This window comes from Clytia hemisphaerica, unplaced genomic scaffold, assembly GCF_902728285.1.
Source record: "Clytia hemisphaerica strain Z4C2 unplaced genomic scaffold, Clytia hemisphaerica genome assembly, whole genome shotgun sequence".
Lineage (NCBI taxonomy): Eukaryota > Metazoa > Cnidaria > Hydrozoa > Leptothecata > Clytiidae > Clytia > Clytia hemisphaerica.
The window spans coordinates 1,446,992-1,467,222 of NW_027103994.1; the positions used below are offsets into that span (position 1 = coordinate 1,446,992).

Genomic DNA, 20,231 nt, shown 5'->3' on the forward strand with positions numbered 1-20,231 from the left:
GCAGGTTCAGGTTTCAGGTTTCAGGTTACAGGTTCAGGTTTCAGGTTACAGGTTAAATCTTTTGATGGAAATTTCAAAAATAAAATATCCCAACGTGTAGAGTGGATTTTCGACAATATATAAATTATTCAATAATTGTTAGTAGTCATTGAATTATCATACAAAGTAAAATGTCTGTTTTTATTTTGAAACGCGTTCAATTTACTGACTTAATATTCATTTTACAGACGATGCGTTTTGTTTTCTCGTTTATTCAAAATAAATAGCGAGAAAAGATTACATAATCTAATAACATAACTTTTGCAGATGTGCACGGGGCTTTATAAAGCCCGGTTTCTATGAAAAGTGGAAACTCTTTGTTTTGTTTATTTCAATTATCAAGGGGCGCGGAGAAACCAGACAAAGATTCGAATTTCGAATGTTTTTTTTTCGAATTTGGAATGTTTTTTTTTCGAATTCGATCAGCTCGTCTTGTTGTGCTTTAGTGTGTTGGTGTGTGCAAAAGGTAAAAAAATGTCTGTTTCCTCTGAGCTATTTTTTATACTTTATATTTTAGAATAGAATACTTTCAAGTCTTCCTATTTAAAGCTGAACGTTCTATATTTTTATAAAAAAGATGCACGATTATCTCCGTTCAAACGTCGTATTCTTATAAAAAATTTTGACAAGTGTATCACGGCCTTTAGAAAAAAAAACTTTAAACATACACAGAAAAGAGAAAAATAAAAATATAATTTTTTTTAATCTGGTCTGCAGTCTTCAAGTCGAAATGATATATCTGGTCTGGCAATTATTCCGTTTTAACCTGTAACCTGAAACCTGAACCTGCGTTTCGAACTAGCCGTTCTCGATGTTTAGGAAAACTTTGATTTCAAGATAAGCGGAGTGAAATAATAGACATGACACGCAATTCGTCGAAAAAACGCAGCCCGTGGGAGGGGGTACTTAGCCAAGAGAAGGGTATGGGTATGTGCCGGCCTTAAGGGTGCCTTTTTTGAAACATGGCAGTTTGAAAAATCGGAAAACCAAACTTCAGTCCCACTAAGAATTGGAAAAATAGGAAAATTTCAACTTTTTGCCCCCAGAAAGATAGAAATTTGGTCAAATTAGTTCCAAAAGTGAATTAAAATTCACACAATTTCCCTTGTTTCTTCTCCTCTTTATTCTGCTAAGGGTCCGAGGGGCAGGGCCGAAAGAAATCAAGATGGAGCATTTTAGCTATAAAAGTAGTTTGGTTAGATATTCTCACTTGTAGATCAAGAATTATTGTTTGTTAGTTAGTAGTTGATACATTAGTATATTTAGGGCTTACTTCATACTGTTTGTACATAAAAGTTATTGTTAAAGTTCTATTTCAATGATCTTATACTGTATATTACTTAAGTCATCAAAAAAATTAAATAAATTTTTTTTTTCTGGCCGGCCGCATCAAAGCTTTTTTCCCTCACTCGCATTCCGGAAACACTACATTTATTTTTATTTTTGCCTGACAGCAAAACTTTTCTACATTTTTTAAATGCATGTGGAAGAAAATGTCAAGTTAACGACAAACATTTTTCACATTTTAAACGCACGGGGAAGAAAATGTCCAAGTTCACAGCAAAAATTTCCACGTTTTAAAAGCATGTGAAAGAAAATGTCCAAATTCACAGCAAAAATTTCCACGTTTAAAATGCACGTGGAAGAAAATGTCCAAATTCACAGCAAAAGTTTCCACGTTTAAAAAAATGCATGTGCAAGAAAATGTCCAAACTCACAACCAAAAGTTTTCCACGTTTTAAACGCAGGTGGAAGAAAATGTCCAAATTCATAACCAAAAGTTTTCCACGTTTAAAACGCACGTAGAAGAAAATGTCCAAATTCACAGCAAAGATTATTTCCACGTTTTAAATAGGGTGGGGCGTCAAATGTCAAAGTCAGAAAATTCAAGATGTAGTGTTTTTTTATGAAAATTTAACCTATTGTGAGGCATTCTGCGCAATTTTTAAGGTCAGAAGTCCAAAATTGGCCGAACCGCCCTGGGGGTACTGATTCGCACTACAGGCAAAAATTGGAAAAAATGGCATTTTCTGGACTTTTCAGGCCTGTATATTTGTCAAAACTATTTAAAAAAAAATAAGATTTTAAATAGTTTTGACAAATTTACAGGCCTGAAAAGGCCAGAAAATGCCATTTTTTCCAATTTTTGCCTGTAGTGCGAATCAGTACCCCAGGGGGGTTCGGCCAATTTTGGACTTCTCACCTTAAAAATTGTGCAGAATGCCTCACAATAGGTTAGATTTTAATAAAAAAACGGGTTGGTCTAAAAAGCAGGGTAGCCAATGGGGTAGCCAATTGGGCTAGGTTATGGGGTACCTCTTTTTGCCTAAACTTTTGAAATCTGAAACCTGTTTAATGTGGAAATAACTATTACAACATCTTGTTAATGATTCAATGTAATAAGATTTAAGATTCCTTTCGAACTTCAGCCACAATAGCCTTTTTTCCAAAGGTACTGAACTTTGTTTCTTCTCAAGAGACCTGGCGCCATTTTGTCTTCCTTCTTGGCTTCGTTTGAAAATTTACAGACCCGAATAAAAAATATATACAAAACAGATTTATAGATTTATATAGATTTTATTTATGTTTTTAATTGTTATTTCCGTGAAACTGTATTTCGATGATAATAGCTTTGGAATCGCCTTTGGGCCATATGATCTCTAATCTTGTCATATCTTAACAATCTTTTGTTATTGAATCTATTACTTAATTTAAATCATGTTTAGATGTTTCAAACAATTGATTCCTTTCAAAATTTTTAAATATGGCAGCTTATAATAAGTACAAAAGGTCTTTTGAAATAGCTCTATTATAATGAAGCTCTATTTCTTACTCCTCGTGCATTAACACGTGGTAATTTATATCTTTGTTTATCTTTGGAATCATACATGATCAATCTGAGTATCAATCAGATTCATGCTCCCTGGTCAGTAAAATGTGGTTCTATGCATTCATTTTCGGTATTTCTATTCTGGTCTGTAAAATATTTAGGTACCCCACAACCTAGCCCAATTGGCTACCCCAATTGGCTACCCTGCTTTTTAGACCAACCCTAAAAAAACACTACATCTTTAATTCTTTGACTTTGCCCCAAAAATGGCTGTTGACGCCCTACCCTATTTTGAACGCACGTGCAAGAAAATGTCCAAATTCACAACCAAAAGTTATCCATGTTGCATTTTTAAAACATCAATCATCAATCAGTAAATTTTGCTCTGGGTTTAAATTTTTACATTAAAGCTAACCAGTTCATATCCAACCACAACCATTTCCTTAGGTGCCGCATCTACCATCTGACCATATCATAACAGTCATAAAAAAGTGAGTTCAAACTTTTTTGATGTCGCAAGTATTTAATTTTTCACATATAGCATGGTCAGATTTATCCACAAATATTCAGTCAACTGCCTTGTTAGAATTTGTGTAAATATACGGGCAAAATTGAAGTTAGTTTGTTGTGAAAGTTGATAAAATATCCTGTTTTTCAAGAAGAGATTGCATCAATCTCTCATGCCAAACCAAAGGAAACATCAAATTCAGGAAGGAATGATAAGAAAACTTCATCGTCAACCATTACTTGTAACAATCACACAAAAATAATGATCCAATTCAACTCATTAAAGCATAAAAACCAAAGAAAAATAGCGAAAGAGCGGTAGCAACCAGTTGTTTATTTTTGCCGCCATCTTTGTTTTGACTGTTAAAAGGCAGTATGGTCCGATCAACAATACGCTTCCGAACCGAGCGACGTTTCCCGATCGAGAAGGATACTTATATTTTCCCGCAACGTTTCTCGAAGAAATGACGTCTTCATCGTCGTATGAAAAACATCCTACTGTTTTTCACGCCGGAGCTCGATTTAAAAAGAGATTTGGAAAAAATCCATTACGTAATGCTTCCAACAGACAGTCGGGTACAGGCGATAATTCTCCATATTGGGACTTAAGACAGTTGCACACGACGACGAAAGTCTGAATGGAAACGAGGCTGAAAAAGGGTAAAAATCGATTTTATCACTCCGCATATCAGCTTTTTTCCCGCGCTTTTGCCAAAAGATTCGCACTGGCTCGCTGCGCTCGCTCGTGCGTAATAAATTTCGGTTTTGCTTGTGACGTCATCAGTGAAGAATATATTACCGGACGTGTCCGGTAAATATTTTTTCGGACGCCGAGTAAATTTTTTCGGATCAGTAGACATATAGGAATAAGAAAAACCAGCTCTGCATTTGTCCCAAAGTCATCCAGATTTTGGATGTCGTCAGCTGCCTGTCTACAATGGTCATTTTGCATGGTTAAGGGTATGAGCTTTCAGAAAACAAATCCGAAAAAAAAGAAATGTACGACTTAGTTTTGAAAATCCAGAAAATTGTATGAAATTTAATACCCAAAACTCAATTCGACTGAAGTGTACTGTTCGTGTTGACACTAAAAAGATCTGCATTAACCTTTGTTGCAGCTTTTGTCACCAAAATGCCTTAGTTTTTTTCAGTTTTTATACCACAGATTTGTAAAAATGAGATTAGAACCGAATTTATTTTAACAGTTACACGTTTTTTCTTATATAAGCTTTTTAAAAGCTAACTTTTTGTGAGCCTCATGCTTAGCAAAATAAATTTTTATTCTTTATTAACTTCACAATAATTTCAAAGGAAAAATAAAGAACAATAGGTGTTGGAAAGCCTCGTGAAAAAAAGATAAAAATACGAGATTCCTATCTCCCTTTTCCCAAATTCTGTTTATACCTTCTAGTACCACTATCATCACAATATCGTAACTATACCCCTTTTCTATGCACGAACATAAAAATTATAACTGTGCCACCTGCATTACTTTTTACTAAAAAAACGTTCCATTTATCTTAAATTTATTTGCATTATGACCAAGGTATTGGTTAGTGAGATTTGCACTAGCAATTTTTCGTAGCTCGTTGTTTATTAGACGTAAACTAAATCGATTTCTCAATTAGAATTCAATGAAAGTTTTTTTGCCAACACCACTGGAATAGCGCAACGACCTCAATTTAGTAGCGAACCGCTAAACTGAGAGATGGAATGAGATTCGAACTCTTGACTTTCGCATTGCTAGTGCAATTTTCTTGTATTCATATTATGAGCTTGATCATTTTTTTTTTCAATAGGTGATCTATGGAGCTATGACGATTCCCTGGATAAATTTGTCGTTTCACCGGATCCTGATGTCGATCATATTGACCTTGAAGATACGTCCAATAAAAACAAGTTCATCATACTGGCAAGCGACGGTTTGTGGGGAGTGATGAACACCAAAGAGGCTGTCGAAAATGTTTGCCAATACGAACTCAATGTAACACGGAGAAACGTAACTGCTCAAAATTGTAAATGAGCAATATAGTCCTGGTATTTTCCAAGGAAAATGAAGATACAGTCTTTGTATTTTCCAAGGAAAGTGAAGAATACAGTCATGATACGTACTCGCTTAAAATGCTTTATGATGCGCACATCCCAGAAATAGTTTTAAGTGAGGACCAATACTCTTTTTGGCCTGATCACATTTTCATGTGTTACTTTGTTCAATTTTATTCCATTCATTTCTTTTATAGCTCTCTTATCTTAACGAACGAAGGGATGGGCAGAATACGAAACCACGACTTTACAGCCAGAGCAACATCAAACCCGTATCTAGACGAGGTAAGACTATTCAAAGAATCATGTTCTCTCATCAAAATATATCATGTCTACACTAATAAACTCTACTAATGCTGAACTTAAAAAAATGTTGATACGCCATCACCCGACCGACCCTACTACTATTTGTATTGGAGACAAAAAAAGCTGTAACTTTTGATCGAAGATGCTATTTTATGCTTGTTGGAAAGATACTTAAAAGTTGAATATTATCTACTTAATAAAGAAAATGAAGAAAAAAATGGAAATGAAGAAGAAAAAAATTAACTTCTTGTAGAATTGTAGTATAATTACCATTTTCACAGAAGTGATTCTTGAATGTTAGATCATCATCACTGTAACGAAATTTTTTTAAAAAATTCATCCAATCAAAAGATATCAAACTTAACTTTGTTGATATCTTTTGATTGAATGAATATTTAAAAAAGTAGAGGCAAAAAACAACAAGAAACAGTTGAGAATTTTTTAACTTTTTTCGCTGTAAATGTTTTAAAAAATCGCTAAGATTCACGTTTTCCTATTTCTCGCCATAACCTTTATTAGAATAATTGATAAAAATTAGCTGAGATCGAAAAAATTCACATTCTTTCGGACACAGTTACCCATCAAACCCTTTTACTTTTACCTTTAACAGGAAGACGTTGATAAGTAGCCAGTAGTATTAGGCGCTATTCTAAATTTTAATCTGCCCAGCCGTGTGGCCCAAGGTGGTCTAGAGGTATTCAGATGTTTTGGAAGCTAAACAATTTAATGGGGTGATGGTTTTCTTTCAATGTAAGGTATTGTAAATCTTTAGTTTTATGTTGGTTTATCTTTCTAAATCTGATTTTTCAACTCTAAGTAGTTTTTTTGTTATTTGGAAATTTTGGTCAAAATGGCGGTTTCGTCAATAGCTGCAAGTCTACTCCACTGAACTCAGCGTCATAAAAAATCTTTAGAAAGCAAAGTTCAGCGAGTAGACTCTAGTCTGCTCTTTTTGGGGCTAAAAACAGCTATTTGCGAGGTAAAAAAGGGAAAGGGGCGCCGAAATTAATGGTCTGAAGACCTTTTTGGCGCCCCCTAAAAAATACTAAAGAGACCTTCTCTCTTTCTTGTTTTCCATCTTGTTTCTCCGGTTTCTCAGTCAATGAAATATTTGTTCGATGATTCTTTTTTACTCAGAACAAAGCGTACGATGCGAATTACCGCAAGTTTGAAGAAATCACGCGTAAAGTACGTGTTAGATCAATGGTATAACTATACGATCGCGTGTCATTTTCCCAAAAAGTTTAATATCGAATCCTGATGGTCTTGGATATCATAGACCAAATTTACGTCCAGGTGCGCTCGTTTTCCATTTTTATTTTCTTCTCGTAAATTTATCATCAATGCAATGTGTCACAGATACATATATGGTTTACCTTTCATCTATTGAAAACCTTTGGATGTATTTCTCAATTGACACAAAATCCTTTGTTGTTGGCCAGTGGTGAAACGTTTTTTTGTTATCCCATTCATACCCATAACATAAGTACTTCAATCAGGAAACGTTTTGTGGTTAAAATCGTAGATTATATTGGCAATTGATTGATATTTCTTGGTTATCATACTATTCTGTCATCTTGTGGGCAATCATACTTTTGATGTACGCGTTTAATATTGGTCATAAATGCTCCAAGGAAACTTCTTTTTATCTTTTCTTACATCAGAACACATCTTTTTGGTTAAAATCGTACTTCCAGTTGCCTATTAAACGCGTCGTTTGTTATTTTTTAACCCCCTGGACCTTACCTCTTGGATCCTCCTCCTCCGTTTTAAATTTCGAAAACATTTTCATGCGTCGAGTGGGAAATTCCTTGTGAGCCGTAATTTTAGCCTATATATCCTATTTTTGGATTTTCAGAAGTACAACAATCCCCCAATCACCCGGCAGTTAATCCGTTTATTATAATATTTAAACAACTTTTCCTCTCCCCGCTTATTAGGCACCTGAGAGTAAACTTTCGGGGTGATCAAATATTAGTTCAATAATTCATATAGTTTCTGTCATCCGGTGGTCTTAAATCAATTTTCATATATTTGATCGATTCTGGATTGTATTGATTGACATTTCAATGATTCTAAGTGTCAGTTACATATTTACGATTTCTGTTTTGGCTTCAATGATTCTTGACATTCATGACGTAATCTTTCGTACGGAAACACACGAAAAAGATCGGGTGTTTGTCATCAGCTTCAAACGAAAAAACTGGTAGCAAACTCCCGGGGTTTTCGGGTGTTTGCAAGTATAAAAGACTACGTCATGGGTATCAAGTTTACTACGATATTCTACATTTTACATATATTTCTTGGAAGTGAACTTTTAAAAATTCCCACTTCTAAATTATGGATTTTTGCATTCTGTCATTGTCGCTTTCTTCTTCTTATGATCTTGTACATAACAAGAACACCTTTTTAAGTTCTATAATGTATATATTTGTACCATACTATGACAAAGAAGCTCATTGCTTTTTAGTGGGCCTTTGTGTTTATTAATACTTGTCGGGGGGAGGGGGTGATGCCTTTACAGTGCCGTAAGAAGCATTTTAATATTAGGGGCATAAGGGTCAACTTTGGTTTAGCCCGAGCGGGGATTTTGAAGTGAAGAGCTCTAGATTGACACTCATATTAAAACAAAATCATTCGAATAAAGGTTATATTTAAAGGCAAAATGTTAAATTTTAGGTAAAGAATATTGATCTCGATTTTTGACTCGTAAGTCTTTCTTGGAGAATCTTTTTTACTAATTATTCTTCATGGTTACCTAAGCTGATTAACGCCTTGGTGCACTTAATAGATGGGAGGACTTTCTGTTCGGCCAAAATCTTGAAGATTCTTGCGTCCGACCAATTGGAAGTCGTTATTAGAGTTCGATCAGTCATAACATTAAAATGACACCCAGAACCCCGGCCATGGTTTCCCTTTCTTTATAGTTATTTTGCTAGTTGTTTATTTTATTTTTGTTGTTTTATAAAGAACGATAGGCTCTCGACTTAAAACATGTTTATATTTTTGCATAGATCCAAAAACAAAATAAAGCAGCTGCGCTAGAAGGTCAGCCCATCATAGAGCGATTTGAGAGAGAGAAATGCGATGAGAAGCCTAGCGTTTTAAAAGTTTAAAGACATTCATGAAAATTTCATCACTTTTCTGTTTCCCATTTTGATCAAGAGCCTTTCATCGTCCCCGAACGGGAAATAGAATTTTTGTATACAAAGCAGATTTTTGTTTCCCGATCGAGAAAAACTCCCCAAATAGGGAACCTTTTAATTGGGAATGGGGAAAGCAGGACTAAGATGCGTTTACCCAGTGGATTTCTTAACTACCTGGTGAAGATTATTTATTTTCTCTCATTTACGAGATGGACAAGTTTTAAACTTTCCACAGGCATTTCCGGAGTGCACAGTGGCCACTTTCCCGATCGGGAAACATGTGAACTTCCCGATTTGGAAAGTATAGCCTTCTCGGAAAGTTATTCCACCTTCACGTTGGGGAAATATTTCCCGTTACAAAAACGTAGCCGCGAGTTTTCGGTTCGGGGGGCGAGATTAGAAATATTTTGACCTTTTTTAGGGGAAATTTTCGGGTAAAATATTTCTTGTAACTTAAGCACCGCAGGTGTAAATGTTTGCTATGATCAAGCTCAAATAGCTTAAAAGAGGCCTTGGAAAAGGTTAAAGTTAGCAAGAATAAGGTCGCAAAAAGTGCAGTACACATGAAATTTCATGCCGCAGAAAGTTATTTTTCTACTTTTGGCGCCACAGGCGAAAATTTTGGTCTTAAAAAGGCTTAAACAGCTTAAAGGAGGCCTTAAAAGGTCAAAGGTACACGTTTTTTTATAAGAACAAAGTATATAAGAACATAAGGATTCGACGGCCGAAATATTAAGAACATTTTAAGGCTTCGTGGACTCGAAAACACCCAATTTCTTAGGGAAAATTTCACAAAAATACTCACAAACTGGGTAAAAATAAGAACATTTTAAGAACATTTTTAGGCTTAAAACTCAAAGAGTTTAGAACATCGGAAGGCTTCAAAAATTTTCGACGTTCTTATGAAAAAAACGTGAAGCCAGAAAAAAGTCACAAAAACTACAGACACCTTCACATTCTATTGGGAAGACATTGACCTTTTTGGTCATTTTTTTATTTCTAGGGGGGGAGAAAACTCACTTTAGTTTCTCTATTTATTTAAAAAACAATACCTTCTTTCAATTCATTGAATAAACAAAAAAAAATGTTTAATTATTTTTTTTATTTGCTCTTTTCTTATTATGCGGTAAGTATCTTATAAGTCATGTTTTCTATTTCTTTTCTTTTTGGTTTTCTCAAGAAAAAAGCATTTTTAGTTTTCCCGATAACTTGGTTTCCCAAATTAATCCGAATCTGAGAACTATTTTTTGAAACTGACGCCGCTGCCGCCCCAGCGCATGGAAAAAGCTGATTTGAAAGCTCAGCGGGCTGACCAAAATGGAAAGATTTTATATTATTTTCAAACACACGGGTTTTTTTTTAAGAATACTCTTTTATCTTAGTTAGATGCAAAAACAATGTACATAGGTTTTACTATATGAAAAGTAAATATGTATCAAAAATAAAGTTATGACTTAACAAAATAGTGATAATTTGGAGAGAAAAAAACAAAAAAATTATTTCGAGTCTCAAGAATTCTAATGTCCGAGGATTTTCATATAGGCACCGATTCTCTAAAAACAATTCCTCTCTTTTATAATTCTTCTCATAAATCAATAAAATTCAAAAATTTCACCAAAAAATATTTGCAATACAATCATATTAAGTGAGATAATGACAGATTAAGAGCCTTTACATCCTTATTTATAGATTACTGATTTCGACTAACGCTTACCAAATAAAGGTTGGACATTGATACAATCCAGCTGGAACACAACGTTTTTTTAACGTTCCTCTAACGTTATATTAACGTTAATGTGCGTTAGGGTCCCAGGTCTCAGGTGGCAAAAACGCCCTTTATAGTTGAACAAATAAAGATTTTTCAATTCTGTTTTGATTTTCTGAAAGCCAAAGAGAATATCTACAATATAATCGCCGACTTGTAAGATATTAATAAGATTAATATCCATTCTGAAGATGAACTTTGAACTTTTGAAAATTTATGTGGTCATTATTTGATGACGTCATCAATTTTATAAAGTGTTCTATATTTAGAATCTATCAAAATTTGAATTAATTTGGATAACTGTGTCAAAAGATATACCAATTTTTAGATTGGGCTTTTCCAGAAATAGTCCGTACCCCCTGGTTGAGGACATCGGATGTCCGAAGGAATGTCAATGTCCCTGGGGTCGGATTTCCAAGGGCTGGACCAAGTTTTCGGGGTCAGATTTCCGAAGGGTTGGACACGTTTTTGGGTCGGATTTCCGAAGAGTAAAGCAAGTTTTTGGGTCGGATTTCCACAGGGTAGAGCAGTTTGGTCACTAGCGTCGCTGTATGCCGCATTGTAACCCATTAAATTTGGCCAAAATTCACCCCCGTGATTTTACAAGGTTTTAGCTGGGTTTTATGACGTGTTGCACCATGAAGTCTTAAAATCTGATTCTCTGGGTCTAAGAATACATGTTGCTATAAGATTTTATCATTAGTGACAAAATTTCAGTGCATAAAAAAAATTTTTCTCCGAGTTAATAGTAAAAATAACACCAGTGATAAAAATATGGTTACTATAAAGGAAGGTTCTTTCATAATAGATATAAATATTAGACTTTCGTTTAAATTGTGACAGACAGATGATTTTGCCCTTGGTTTGGTTTTGGTTGCACGGTAGTAGTGGTAGGGGCAGGAAGTTTGATTGCAGTACAAACGCCTGTGATGTCGTCTGTTCGTTTAGCTTCGTCAACAGATTTCAGAACGGAAGCTGCACTGAAAACTGAAAGATATATCAGAAAAATCAGGAAAAATAAACCCAGGCAAATATCTAAGTCTTTTCCCTCTGTAAGGAATACACATGTGATAAAGGATCAAATGCACTTGACAATTTTTTTTTATGATTCTTGATATGCGTAAGTTGAATTACGTAATGATTTGACCCCCGTGATGACGTAATTTTTAACTATATTTGGCAAAAAAATTGATTTGGGCCCCCATGACGTGATCTTTTTACCATATATGGTTAAAATCTTTACGTAATCAAATTTACGCATATCAAGAATTCTTATTGCCCCCGCAACGAGCGTCAGCGAGTGAGGAGGCACTCATAGCTTCAGGCGCAAGGATTGTTGGACTGGAATCTCGGATTTTTGTTTTGTTGTTGTTGTCGCGCAAGCCTATCCGTAGTTAGTCTTTTCCGTGAATGGTCGGTATTGTTTGTTTTTTTCTAGGACGGCTTTTATTTTTTACGTCAAGCGCCGCGGGAATTTTACACTCCTTTTTAGGGCGGGTTTTCATTTCTTCCTATCCGCTTATATATAAAATTTGTCCGATTGGTTAACATTCAGGAAAGGAAGAAGATATAGGTGCGTGGAAATTTCTGGAAGAATTAAAAAACAAGTAGTCTCTATAGTCTGCAGTCAAGACTCATTATTTGTGACTGTGAGATACTTTATGATTTTGTACAAATTTTATTTTATTGATTTGAATTTACATTTATTACTTCCAAGTTCTTAGTGATTACAATAATGTGAACGGATTGATGTTTAATTTTTACCACAGAACAATAATGAACAATGATTAAAATGATAATAGATAATAGTAGTAGAACAATACAATGAATGAATATGGACAAAAGTGATTATTGTTGGAAATTGAATTCGCTGTAACTAAATAATTCAACAATCGTCATTCAGCAGACTCTACTCCCAACAAGAATACATAAAGATCCTGTATTATAGTACTTTGACAGTAAGTACATTTTTTTTTCATTAAGTGTGCTTGCTTTTATAATAGATCTATTATGCAGTTTTATGTTAAGCGTTTGTTCTTGTTGACACTTACCGGCACTATTTGGGAAATTATTATCGGAAATTGAAAGAACTTTTTGTGTATATACTATTTTGAGGAAATTTCAGTACACTCATTATATTGAATCTAATAAATTTCATGTTTCTTATTTTCCATTTAAGCTTATTTTATGAATGTGGATTCGTTTACCTTGACAACGCAATATTACCTCGTTACTGCTACTATTACCACGTTACGTCATGATTTTCCATCCTTCTACACGATATTGCTGTGTTACAACTGCAAGATAACTGGCATATCTTTTTAATGTAGACAATTTTGGCCATGAGATCCCTTATCATGCCGTTGGAAAAAGTCCTGAATGTACGCTATTTCCTGTTTATACCTGCTTCCTGCTCATCAATATTGCCTTGTTACTGATACTATTACCACTTTACGTCCTATCATCTTCCACCCTTTACACGACGCCGTTACAGCTTCTAGAATACTGGTAAATCCATTTAATGTAAACAATTTTGGATCACGATATCCTTTGTTAAACCGTTGGAAAAACTCCTAAGTACGTTGTTACCTGTCAATTTTTGGTTCCTGCTCGTTATGTTTCTGACTCATAGCATTTCTTATGCTGTTTAGTTCTACTATGTTTCATTTATATTTCAAATTGGTTGAAATAAATATAGTTGCATGTCTTTTGACTGGTTTAGTATCTGTAATTGATTCTACCTGGACACTTTTCCTAATGAATGTTTTAAGATTTGCATTTTATTCTTTGTAAAAAGTAATTCACATTTTTAGAAAAAAAATATGTTTCATTTATGTTAGCTTATTCATTGATATCTCAAAAAATTCTGTAGAGAAGAATCATTCTAACCAACGGATTGTTCTAACTATTCCAAATAATTTCCAAACTTTTGCTTTAAAGCATTAAAAAGCCTTAATTAGCATTAATTAGTTTTTACAAGCATTTGTACTAGCGGGTGGCAGTTAGTGAAAGCTATGGCTAGTTTATGTGAGAGTTAATGTGACAGTCAATGCTAAACATAGAACTTTATGTTTGCCAGTAGAAAGATATTTGTTGCTGATATCCTTGGACGTTCTACCTAGTCAGAAACCCCGAACTTTTGCTGTAAAATATCTTACCCGCATCTTTTGTTCCGCAATACACGTCGGAAACTCGTTTTCCGTTTTTGAATAACAAAACAGTTGGAACTTGCTTGACTTGGATATCACGATGATCACATAATGTTTTGCCTGTGCCATCACAATCCGATCGGGCTAAGATGTATTTTCCTTGTTTCTCTAACGTCTCTGTTGCTTTCTTCCATTCGGGAAGGAATCTTTTTACATAAGGACACCTGCAACCAATAAACGAATAGAATCAAGGATCGAATTTTGTACTTGATTTTGCCCCATTGTGGATTCTGTAGATGAGGGAATGGTATGGAGTCAGATAGTCGTGCGGTCATGTCGTAGGACAGATTGACCAATTGACTTTTTTATCACCTTATTCAAATTTGTTCAGCCCTTGGCTTTCTCAATGCTTTTTTTCGATCAATCAATGATTCTTTTTTCGACCATTGACTTATAGAATTTGACCATCGACAAAGTAAGAGTGGCCTTCGACAAGCAAAACCGACCATCGAAAAGTAAAAGCGACCATCGAAATAAGTGTTTGAATTTTGTAAGCTATCTGACACGATAATACCATGTACGGTGGATTTCTTTTAGGATTCAGTGGGTGGCATCTCTCAAAAGATTTTTCTCAAAAAACTTTATTGCAAACTTTACAATTTTCAAAAAAAAGATTTTTATTTTTTGAGAATTTTACATGCTGTGCATTGTCGCCAATGACCCTCTTGATACAACAAAACCAAGCACAAAACTTGAGCATTTAAAAAGGTCATAATTCTTGAAAAGTTTAGCTGTAAGTGAAAATCAGGCACGAAAAAATTGTTACCAACACTCTGCTTGTCCATACTGGTAAATCTAAACTGTGGTTTATGGGCTTACCAGGACTTGAAGAACATAATCACCATTATCGGTTTTTTTTTGGTGAAAGTATCAAAATTATTCTTTGTCACCAACTTGTTGAATAAACTCGATGTCTGCGGATCAACGACCCCTGGTAGAATCAACGGTACTGCAGAGATCGATGCCAAGGCTAATAACAGCACTGTGAAGTTCAGATAGTGTTTCATTATCTTTTCTTGTCAAAGTCCAATGCACTGACAACCAATCAACTCTTAGAAACGTTTTCTTGCTTCAATTTTTCTAACACGGTGCCTCTTTTCGGAATTTGCTTTCATTCAATCTCTCGCTGTTCTTTTTATACAATTTTGTGTCGTGTCTGGTCTTAGAGCCCCCCTTAGAGAATTATTTGTTTTGACAATTGGCAACGTCATCTCAACAGCGTGGTAAAAGTGTCTTTTGAACGTCTTTTCTACGTAAATCAACGTACATCTCCCCTTTTTCTGTCTTGACTAAAATGTCAGAACCGAAATAACCACACTCGAACTTTGCCATGCCAGTATCTAATTTTATACACTTTTGACAGAGAGGAGGAAAGAATTTTGGGGAAAACGCACTTCAATGTTTAAACATAAATCGCTTTTGGAAGTATGAGTGTCACGACTTCTGCGTCTGGAGTACTAATCATTTGTGTTGGTCCTTGCGTTGAGTCTATTTAAAGTGCATCTTTTGAATTGCGAAATCTTTGTGGTATTTTGAATTTTGGTGTCAGGTGAAAAATAGTATTTAGATTTATGAATTTAGTGAATCAAAGTTATGCGATAATGGGATCTTTCAGAAAAAGATGTTCCTTTTGAACTTTATCCGCCGCTTCTATACTACACGATAGATTCTTTCGAACTCAGCTAAACAGATCTCCTTTCTTGGAATAAGATTTTTGAAACTTTTGGCCAACAGATCGAATTTTTCAGGAAGACTATGCCTGGGAAACAGTCCTCGCTGGATGCTTTCGAATTTTCTTCGTTAATTTGAATTTTCAATGTGTAAAAGAGGCTTAAACTCATTCGGATGCCATGAAAGATTTGAAATTTCCTTTCAAAGTTTTGTTTTTGAGTTCGTGAATGAGCGTTTTTTCTTAAGTTTTTATCTCGATCATCATTTTTATCCAGGGGGGGGGGGTCGGTAGTAAAATCTCAGACATATATGAGTAGTAAAAGGATGTTTACGAATTTTTACCTACCACCACCCAGACTCTTGGAAAAGGTATTTTACTACCCTGGTAGTAAAAGTTTTTGGCACAATTTGTCATGGAGACCACCTATTTTTTGGGTGCTTTTCGGACTGATTTTACAAAAAAAGCTAAAAAATGATTATTTCTGCGACACATTTTTCCCTTAGTGCGAAAATTAATATTTTGCCCTTATAATTAAAGTCTTTTTTATTTTAACAAAAAATTTCGAATTTTTTTTTGTTTGCAGCAAACAACTTTCCAACGGAAAATTTTTTCAAATTATAAAAATTTTCAGATTCTTTCAGAAAAGTCATCCAAAAAATTAGCTAATTTTACCAGTTTTAACTACCCAGGTAGTAAATTTTTTTCAACATTTAACACAGATACCACCCATTTTAGTATTTAACTACCCTGGGTAGTAAAATCTTTTTTCGATTTTTCGTCACACCACCACCGTAGTAAACGTCATTATGTCTGAGATTTTACTACCGACCCCCCCTGTTTTATCTCGATCATCATTTTTATCTCCGTAATTCAGTCGTAATTCAATTTTCAGCTAGCTTAAGCTGATAATTCGAATTAGCGACCGACTTTTATAATTCGAATCTCTCTTTAATGAGAATAAAGTTATTTTACCCCTTTAAATTCGAATCAGAATTACTTTCTTAGTAATATCTGAAAGCTGTGGCTCAGGTTGTTCTTAATTTGTTCTTAGCTTTTGGCCAACTTTCAGCCTCGTGTTCTTATAAAATTATTTTTATAAAAAATCGTGTAATTCAGTACAAGAAAAAATCTTGCAGTGAATCATGCCGAAGATGTGCTTAAACGAAACAAATGAAACATTCCAAACGGCTGGTTGAGTCTGGATCATAATTAGTGAGAATTAGAAAACTCGTACCCAGGATGTGGGAAGGATTTAAAGCAAATAATATTGTGCATCTATCTAGTAGCTAAGTTGTCAAAGAAATCAAAATCAAAATATATTGAGGTCAGATTAATAGGTTTTAGAAAATGGTTTTCAATAGCAAGAGCAACAAGGCTTCAAACGGAGACACCCTGTAGGCAATGACCTTAAAAGCTGGTAAAAAATGTTACCTAAGAGTGGTTTTATTCAAATTACAGACCAGACTTCACTGGTAAAGAATGTTACCTAGGGGTTATCTCCCTTCACTTGTAAAGATTCTTACCTAGGTGATTCCCTCTACTGGCAAAGAATGTTACCTAAGTATCTTGGAGGTCACTGGGTAAAGAATCTTACCTAAGTATCTTTTGGGTCACCGGTAAAGAATGTCACCTAGGTATTTTGGGGCTCCCTGGTAAAGAATCTTACCTAAGTGTCCTTAAGGTCATTGGTAAAGAATCTTACCTAAGTATCTTGGGGGTCACTGGTAAAGAATGTTACCTAGGTATCTTGGGGGTCACTCGTAAACAATCTTACCTAAGTGTCCTGAGGGTCACTGGTAAAGAATGTTACCTAGGTATCTTGGGGATCACTGGTAAAGAATGTTACCTATGTATCTCGGGGGTCACTGGTAAAAAATCTTACCTAAGTGTCCCGAGGGTCACTAGTAAAGAATATTACCCAGGTAGCTTGGGGGTCACTGGTAAAGAATGTTACCTAGGTATCTTGGGGGTCACTGGTAAAGAATTTTACCTAAGTATCTTGGGAGTCACTGGTAAAGAATCTTACCCAAGTGTCCTGACGGTCACTTCTAAAGAATCTTAGCTAAGTGTCCTGAGGGTCACTTGTAAAGAATGTTACCTAGGTATTTAGGGGCTCCCTGGTAAAGAATCTTACCTAAGTGTCCTTAAGGTCACTGGTAAAGAATCTTACCTAAGTATCTTGGGGCTCACTGGTAAAGAATGTTACCTAAGTATCTTGGGGCTCACTGGTTAACAATCTTACCCAAATGTCCTGAGGGTCACTGGTAAAGAATGTTACCTAAGTATCTTGGGCGGTCACTGGTAAATAATGTTACCTAGGTATCTTGAGGGTCACTGGTAAAGAATATTACCTAAGTATCTTGGGGGTCATTGCTAAATAATGTTACCTACGTATCTTGGGGGTCACTGGTAAAGAATATTACCTAAGTATCTTGGGGGTCATTGGTAAATAATGTTACCTACGTATCTCGGGGGTCATTGGTAAATAATGTTACCTACGTATCTTGGGGGTCATTGGTAAATAATGTTACCTACGTATCTTGGGGGTCACTGGTAAAGAATATTACCTAAGTATCTTGGGGGTCATTGGTAAATAATGTTACCTACGTATCTTGGGGGTCATTGGTAAATAATGTTACCTACGTATCTTGGGGGTCATTGGTTAATAATGTTACCTACGTATCTTGGGGGTCACTGGTAAAGAATTACTTCAAAACATCCTAGAGGAAGGTAAAAAATATTAAAAAGTCACTTTTTGAGTCCATAAAATCAGTGAAGAAGTTTTTAAAGAATAATAAAAATTAAGTTTTTGCTACCTTTGTGTTTTATTTCTTCCTCAAAAACTTCAAAACACACCAAATTAATCTCACTTAACCCACACAAACTACTGCTGTGTTGAAAAAGCATAGTGTCTGTAGTACACACTTTCTCACTTGTTTTCATGTTCAAAACAGATTCTATTTATTTTTCCACAATGAAGAAAGAAACCTTATAACAATAGGAACTGTAAATAAACTTCATTTTTTGGAAGCAGTTTGAAAAATGTAAATGAAAGCAGTTTTTCCACTGAAAATATCATTTTTAAAGCTAATTTCGCTGTAGCGAAGGTTTGTTTACAAAAAATACCCTACCCAGCCTCACTTTCATGTTGAATTTCCGTGAATTTGTTATCGCGCAATCGATATCGGGGAAGGCGTATTAAAGTCTATTCACGATAAGTGTGCAAAATCTTTTTTCTTTTACCTATAACTTTTGAAGGAATTCTTCAATCTTTATAAATTTGGTATCGTTGGAGAGATATTTGTGAGTGGAACAATTTGAAATAAGGAAATCTTCAAAAGAATTCTAAAAATGAAGATGAAAATGAAGAAGAAAAAAATGAAGATCTTGTAGAAAAGTGCTATAACTTTCATTTTCACTTGAGGGATTCTTTGATCTTTGGAGGTCATCACTGTGAAGAAATTTTCACTAAAATATTTATTCAATACAAAGTTATGATACAAAGTTAATAAGTGATTGACCCCAAAAAACAGCAGAAAACAGCGTTTTTAAACATCAATTAGCTTGTAACTTTGTTTGATATCTTTTGACTGAATGATTTTTTTTGAGAAATTTTTTCACAGTGATGACGTTCTATAATCAAGGTTTCACGTCAGTGAAAATGACAGTTATAGCACTTTTCTACAAGACCTTCATTTTTTTCTTCTTCATTTTCATCTTCATTTTCAGAATATTTTAGAAGATTTTTTTATTTCAAATTGTTCCACTCACTAATATCTTTCCACTGACACTAAATTTATTAAGATTGACTAATTCCTTCAAAAGTTATAGGTAAAAGAAAAAACAGTGCACACTTATCGTGAATAGACTTTAATCATTATTTCAGTTTTTCGGTCTTCATATTTGTCTTGTCATCACATACTTTTTGATTCATCCCTTAATTGCTGTTCAAAAAATCTTTTGCGGAAATCTTAAACCGAAGTTACGCTCTTTTTTAGAAACGGGAATTTTGCTGTCCAAAGAACTTGCGGAAAATTCAACAAGGTTCCATCTGATCAAGCAATCGAACAAACAATCAACAGGGATCAGAAGTGTCATGGTGGTATCAAAGGATATAGCACTTCCCCTGGAATGATTCAACGTTGGGTATTGACTAGCCACATTGCTTCGAAATGTATCAACGACATTGAAGATTCTTTTGGTAAAACGAAGAAACCAACAATCCTAAAGATCTAGGCAAATCTCGCCACACGTTCAATAACTGTACCGTTGAAAAAGGCTACGAGGTTTTGAATTGCTGGGTTCCCCTTTTCAGAAGCGGGACGCCCTCGTCAATGTATCTTCTGGGCACAAAGCATCTCCTTTGGTTGAAAATGATTTGATCAAGGCTGTTGGAAAGGGTGAGACTGCGATGAAAAGTTTCATTCGTGATCGCATCGAAACGTCACAGAAATTGTTCTACGATCCGATGACCAAACTGAATCTCAAAACGTTTTCCTACATGAAAACAAAGACAACGCGACACTTGCTGCTGAAAGGTCGATGTTTGGTCGACTTCTCGTCATTGCTAAATGTGAGTCAGGAATATCTCTACTTCAGGTCCTCCAGTATTCCCTCAGTCCAATTCCATGGGCTCTTGATCTTCCTGATAGTACAATGGTCAAAACAACGAAGTCCAAGCTGATGTAAGTAAGTAGAACGATATCCTTGATAT

At 35.0% G+C, this 20,231-nt stretch overlaps 1 protein-coding gene and 2 long non-coding RNA genes across 3 annotated transcripts; 2 read left to right on the plus strand and 1 right to left on the minus strand.

Moving 5' to 3' along the window:
- Positions 1-5,179: 5,179 nt before the first annotated feature.
- On the plus strand, positions 5,180-20,196 carry LOC136811315 (uncharacterized). The gene is made up of 3 exons (XR_010847223.1): positions 5,180-5,391; positions 5,617-5,704; positions 19,516-20,196. It is a non-coding gene; the product is annotated as an uncharacterized lncRNA (long non-coding RNA).
- LOC136811314 (uncharacterized) lies at positions 10,650-14,975 on the minus strand. The gene is made up of 3 exons (XM_067067930.1): positions 14,665-14,975; positions 13,795-14,009; positions 10,650-11,623 (listed from the first exon to the last, which is right to left on the minus strand). The coding sequence occupies exons 1-3, from the start codon at positions 14,850-14,852 to the stop codon at positions 11,466-11,468; spliced, it is 561 nt and encodes a 186-aa protein (XP_066924031.1). The 5' UTR covers positions 14,853-14,975; the 3' UTR covers positions 10,650-11,465.
- On the plus strand, positions 12,255-13,480 carry LOC136811313 (uncharacterized). Its single transcript, XR_010847222.1, has 2 exons — positions 12,255-12,594; positions 12,816-13,480. It is a non-coding gene; the product is annotated as an uncharacterized lncRNA (long non-coding RNA).
- Positions 20,197-20,231: the final 35 nt, after the last annotated feature.

Bases quoted from the DNA above. Each gene is read 5' to 3' on its own strand.
- LOC136811314 (XM_067067930.1), bottom strand. From the start codon at position 14,852: ATGAAACACTATCTGAACTTCACAGTGCTGTTATTAGCCTTGGCATCG. The intron at 14,010-14,664 runs GTAAGCCCATAA...TATTGGTTGCAG, and splicing joins ATTATGTTCTTCAAGTCCTG to GTGTCCTTATGTAAAAAGAT. The intron at 11,624-13,794 runs GTAAGATATTTT...TATATCTTTCAG, and splicing joins TTGCGGAACAAAAGATGCGG to TTTTCAGTGCAGCTTCCGTT.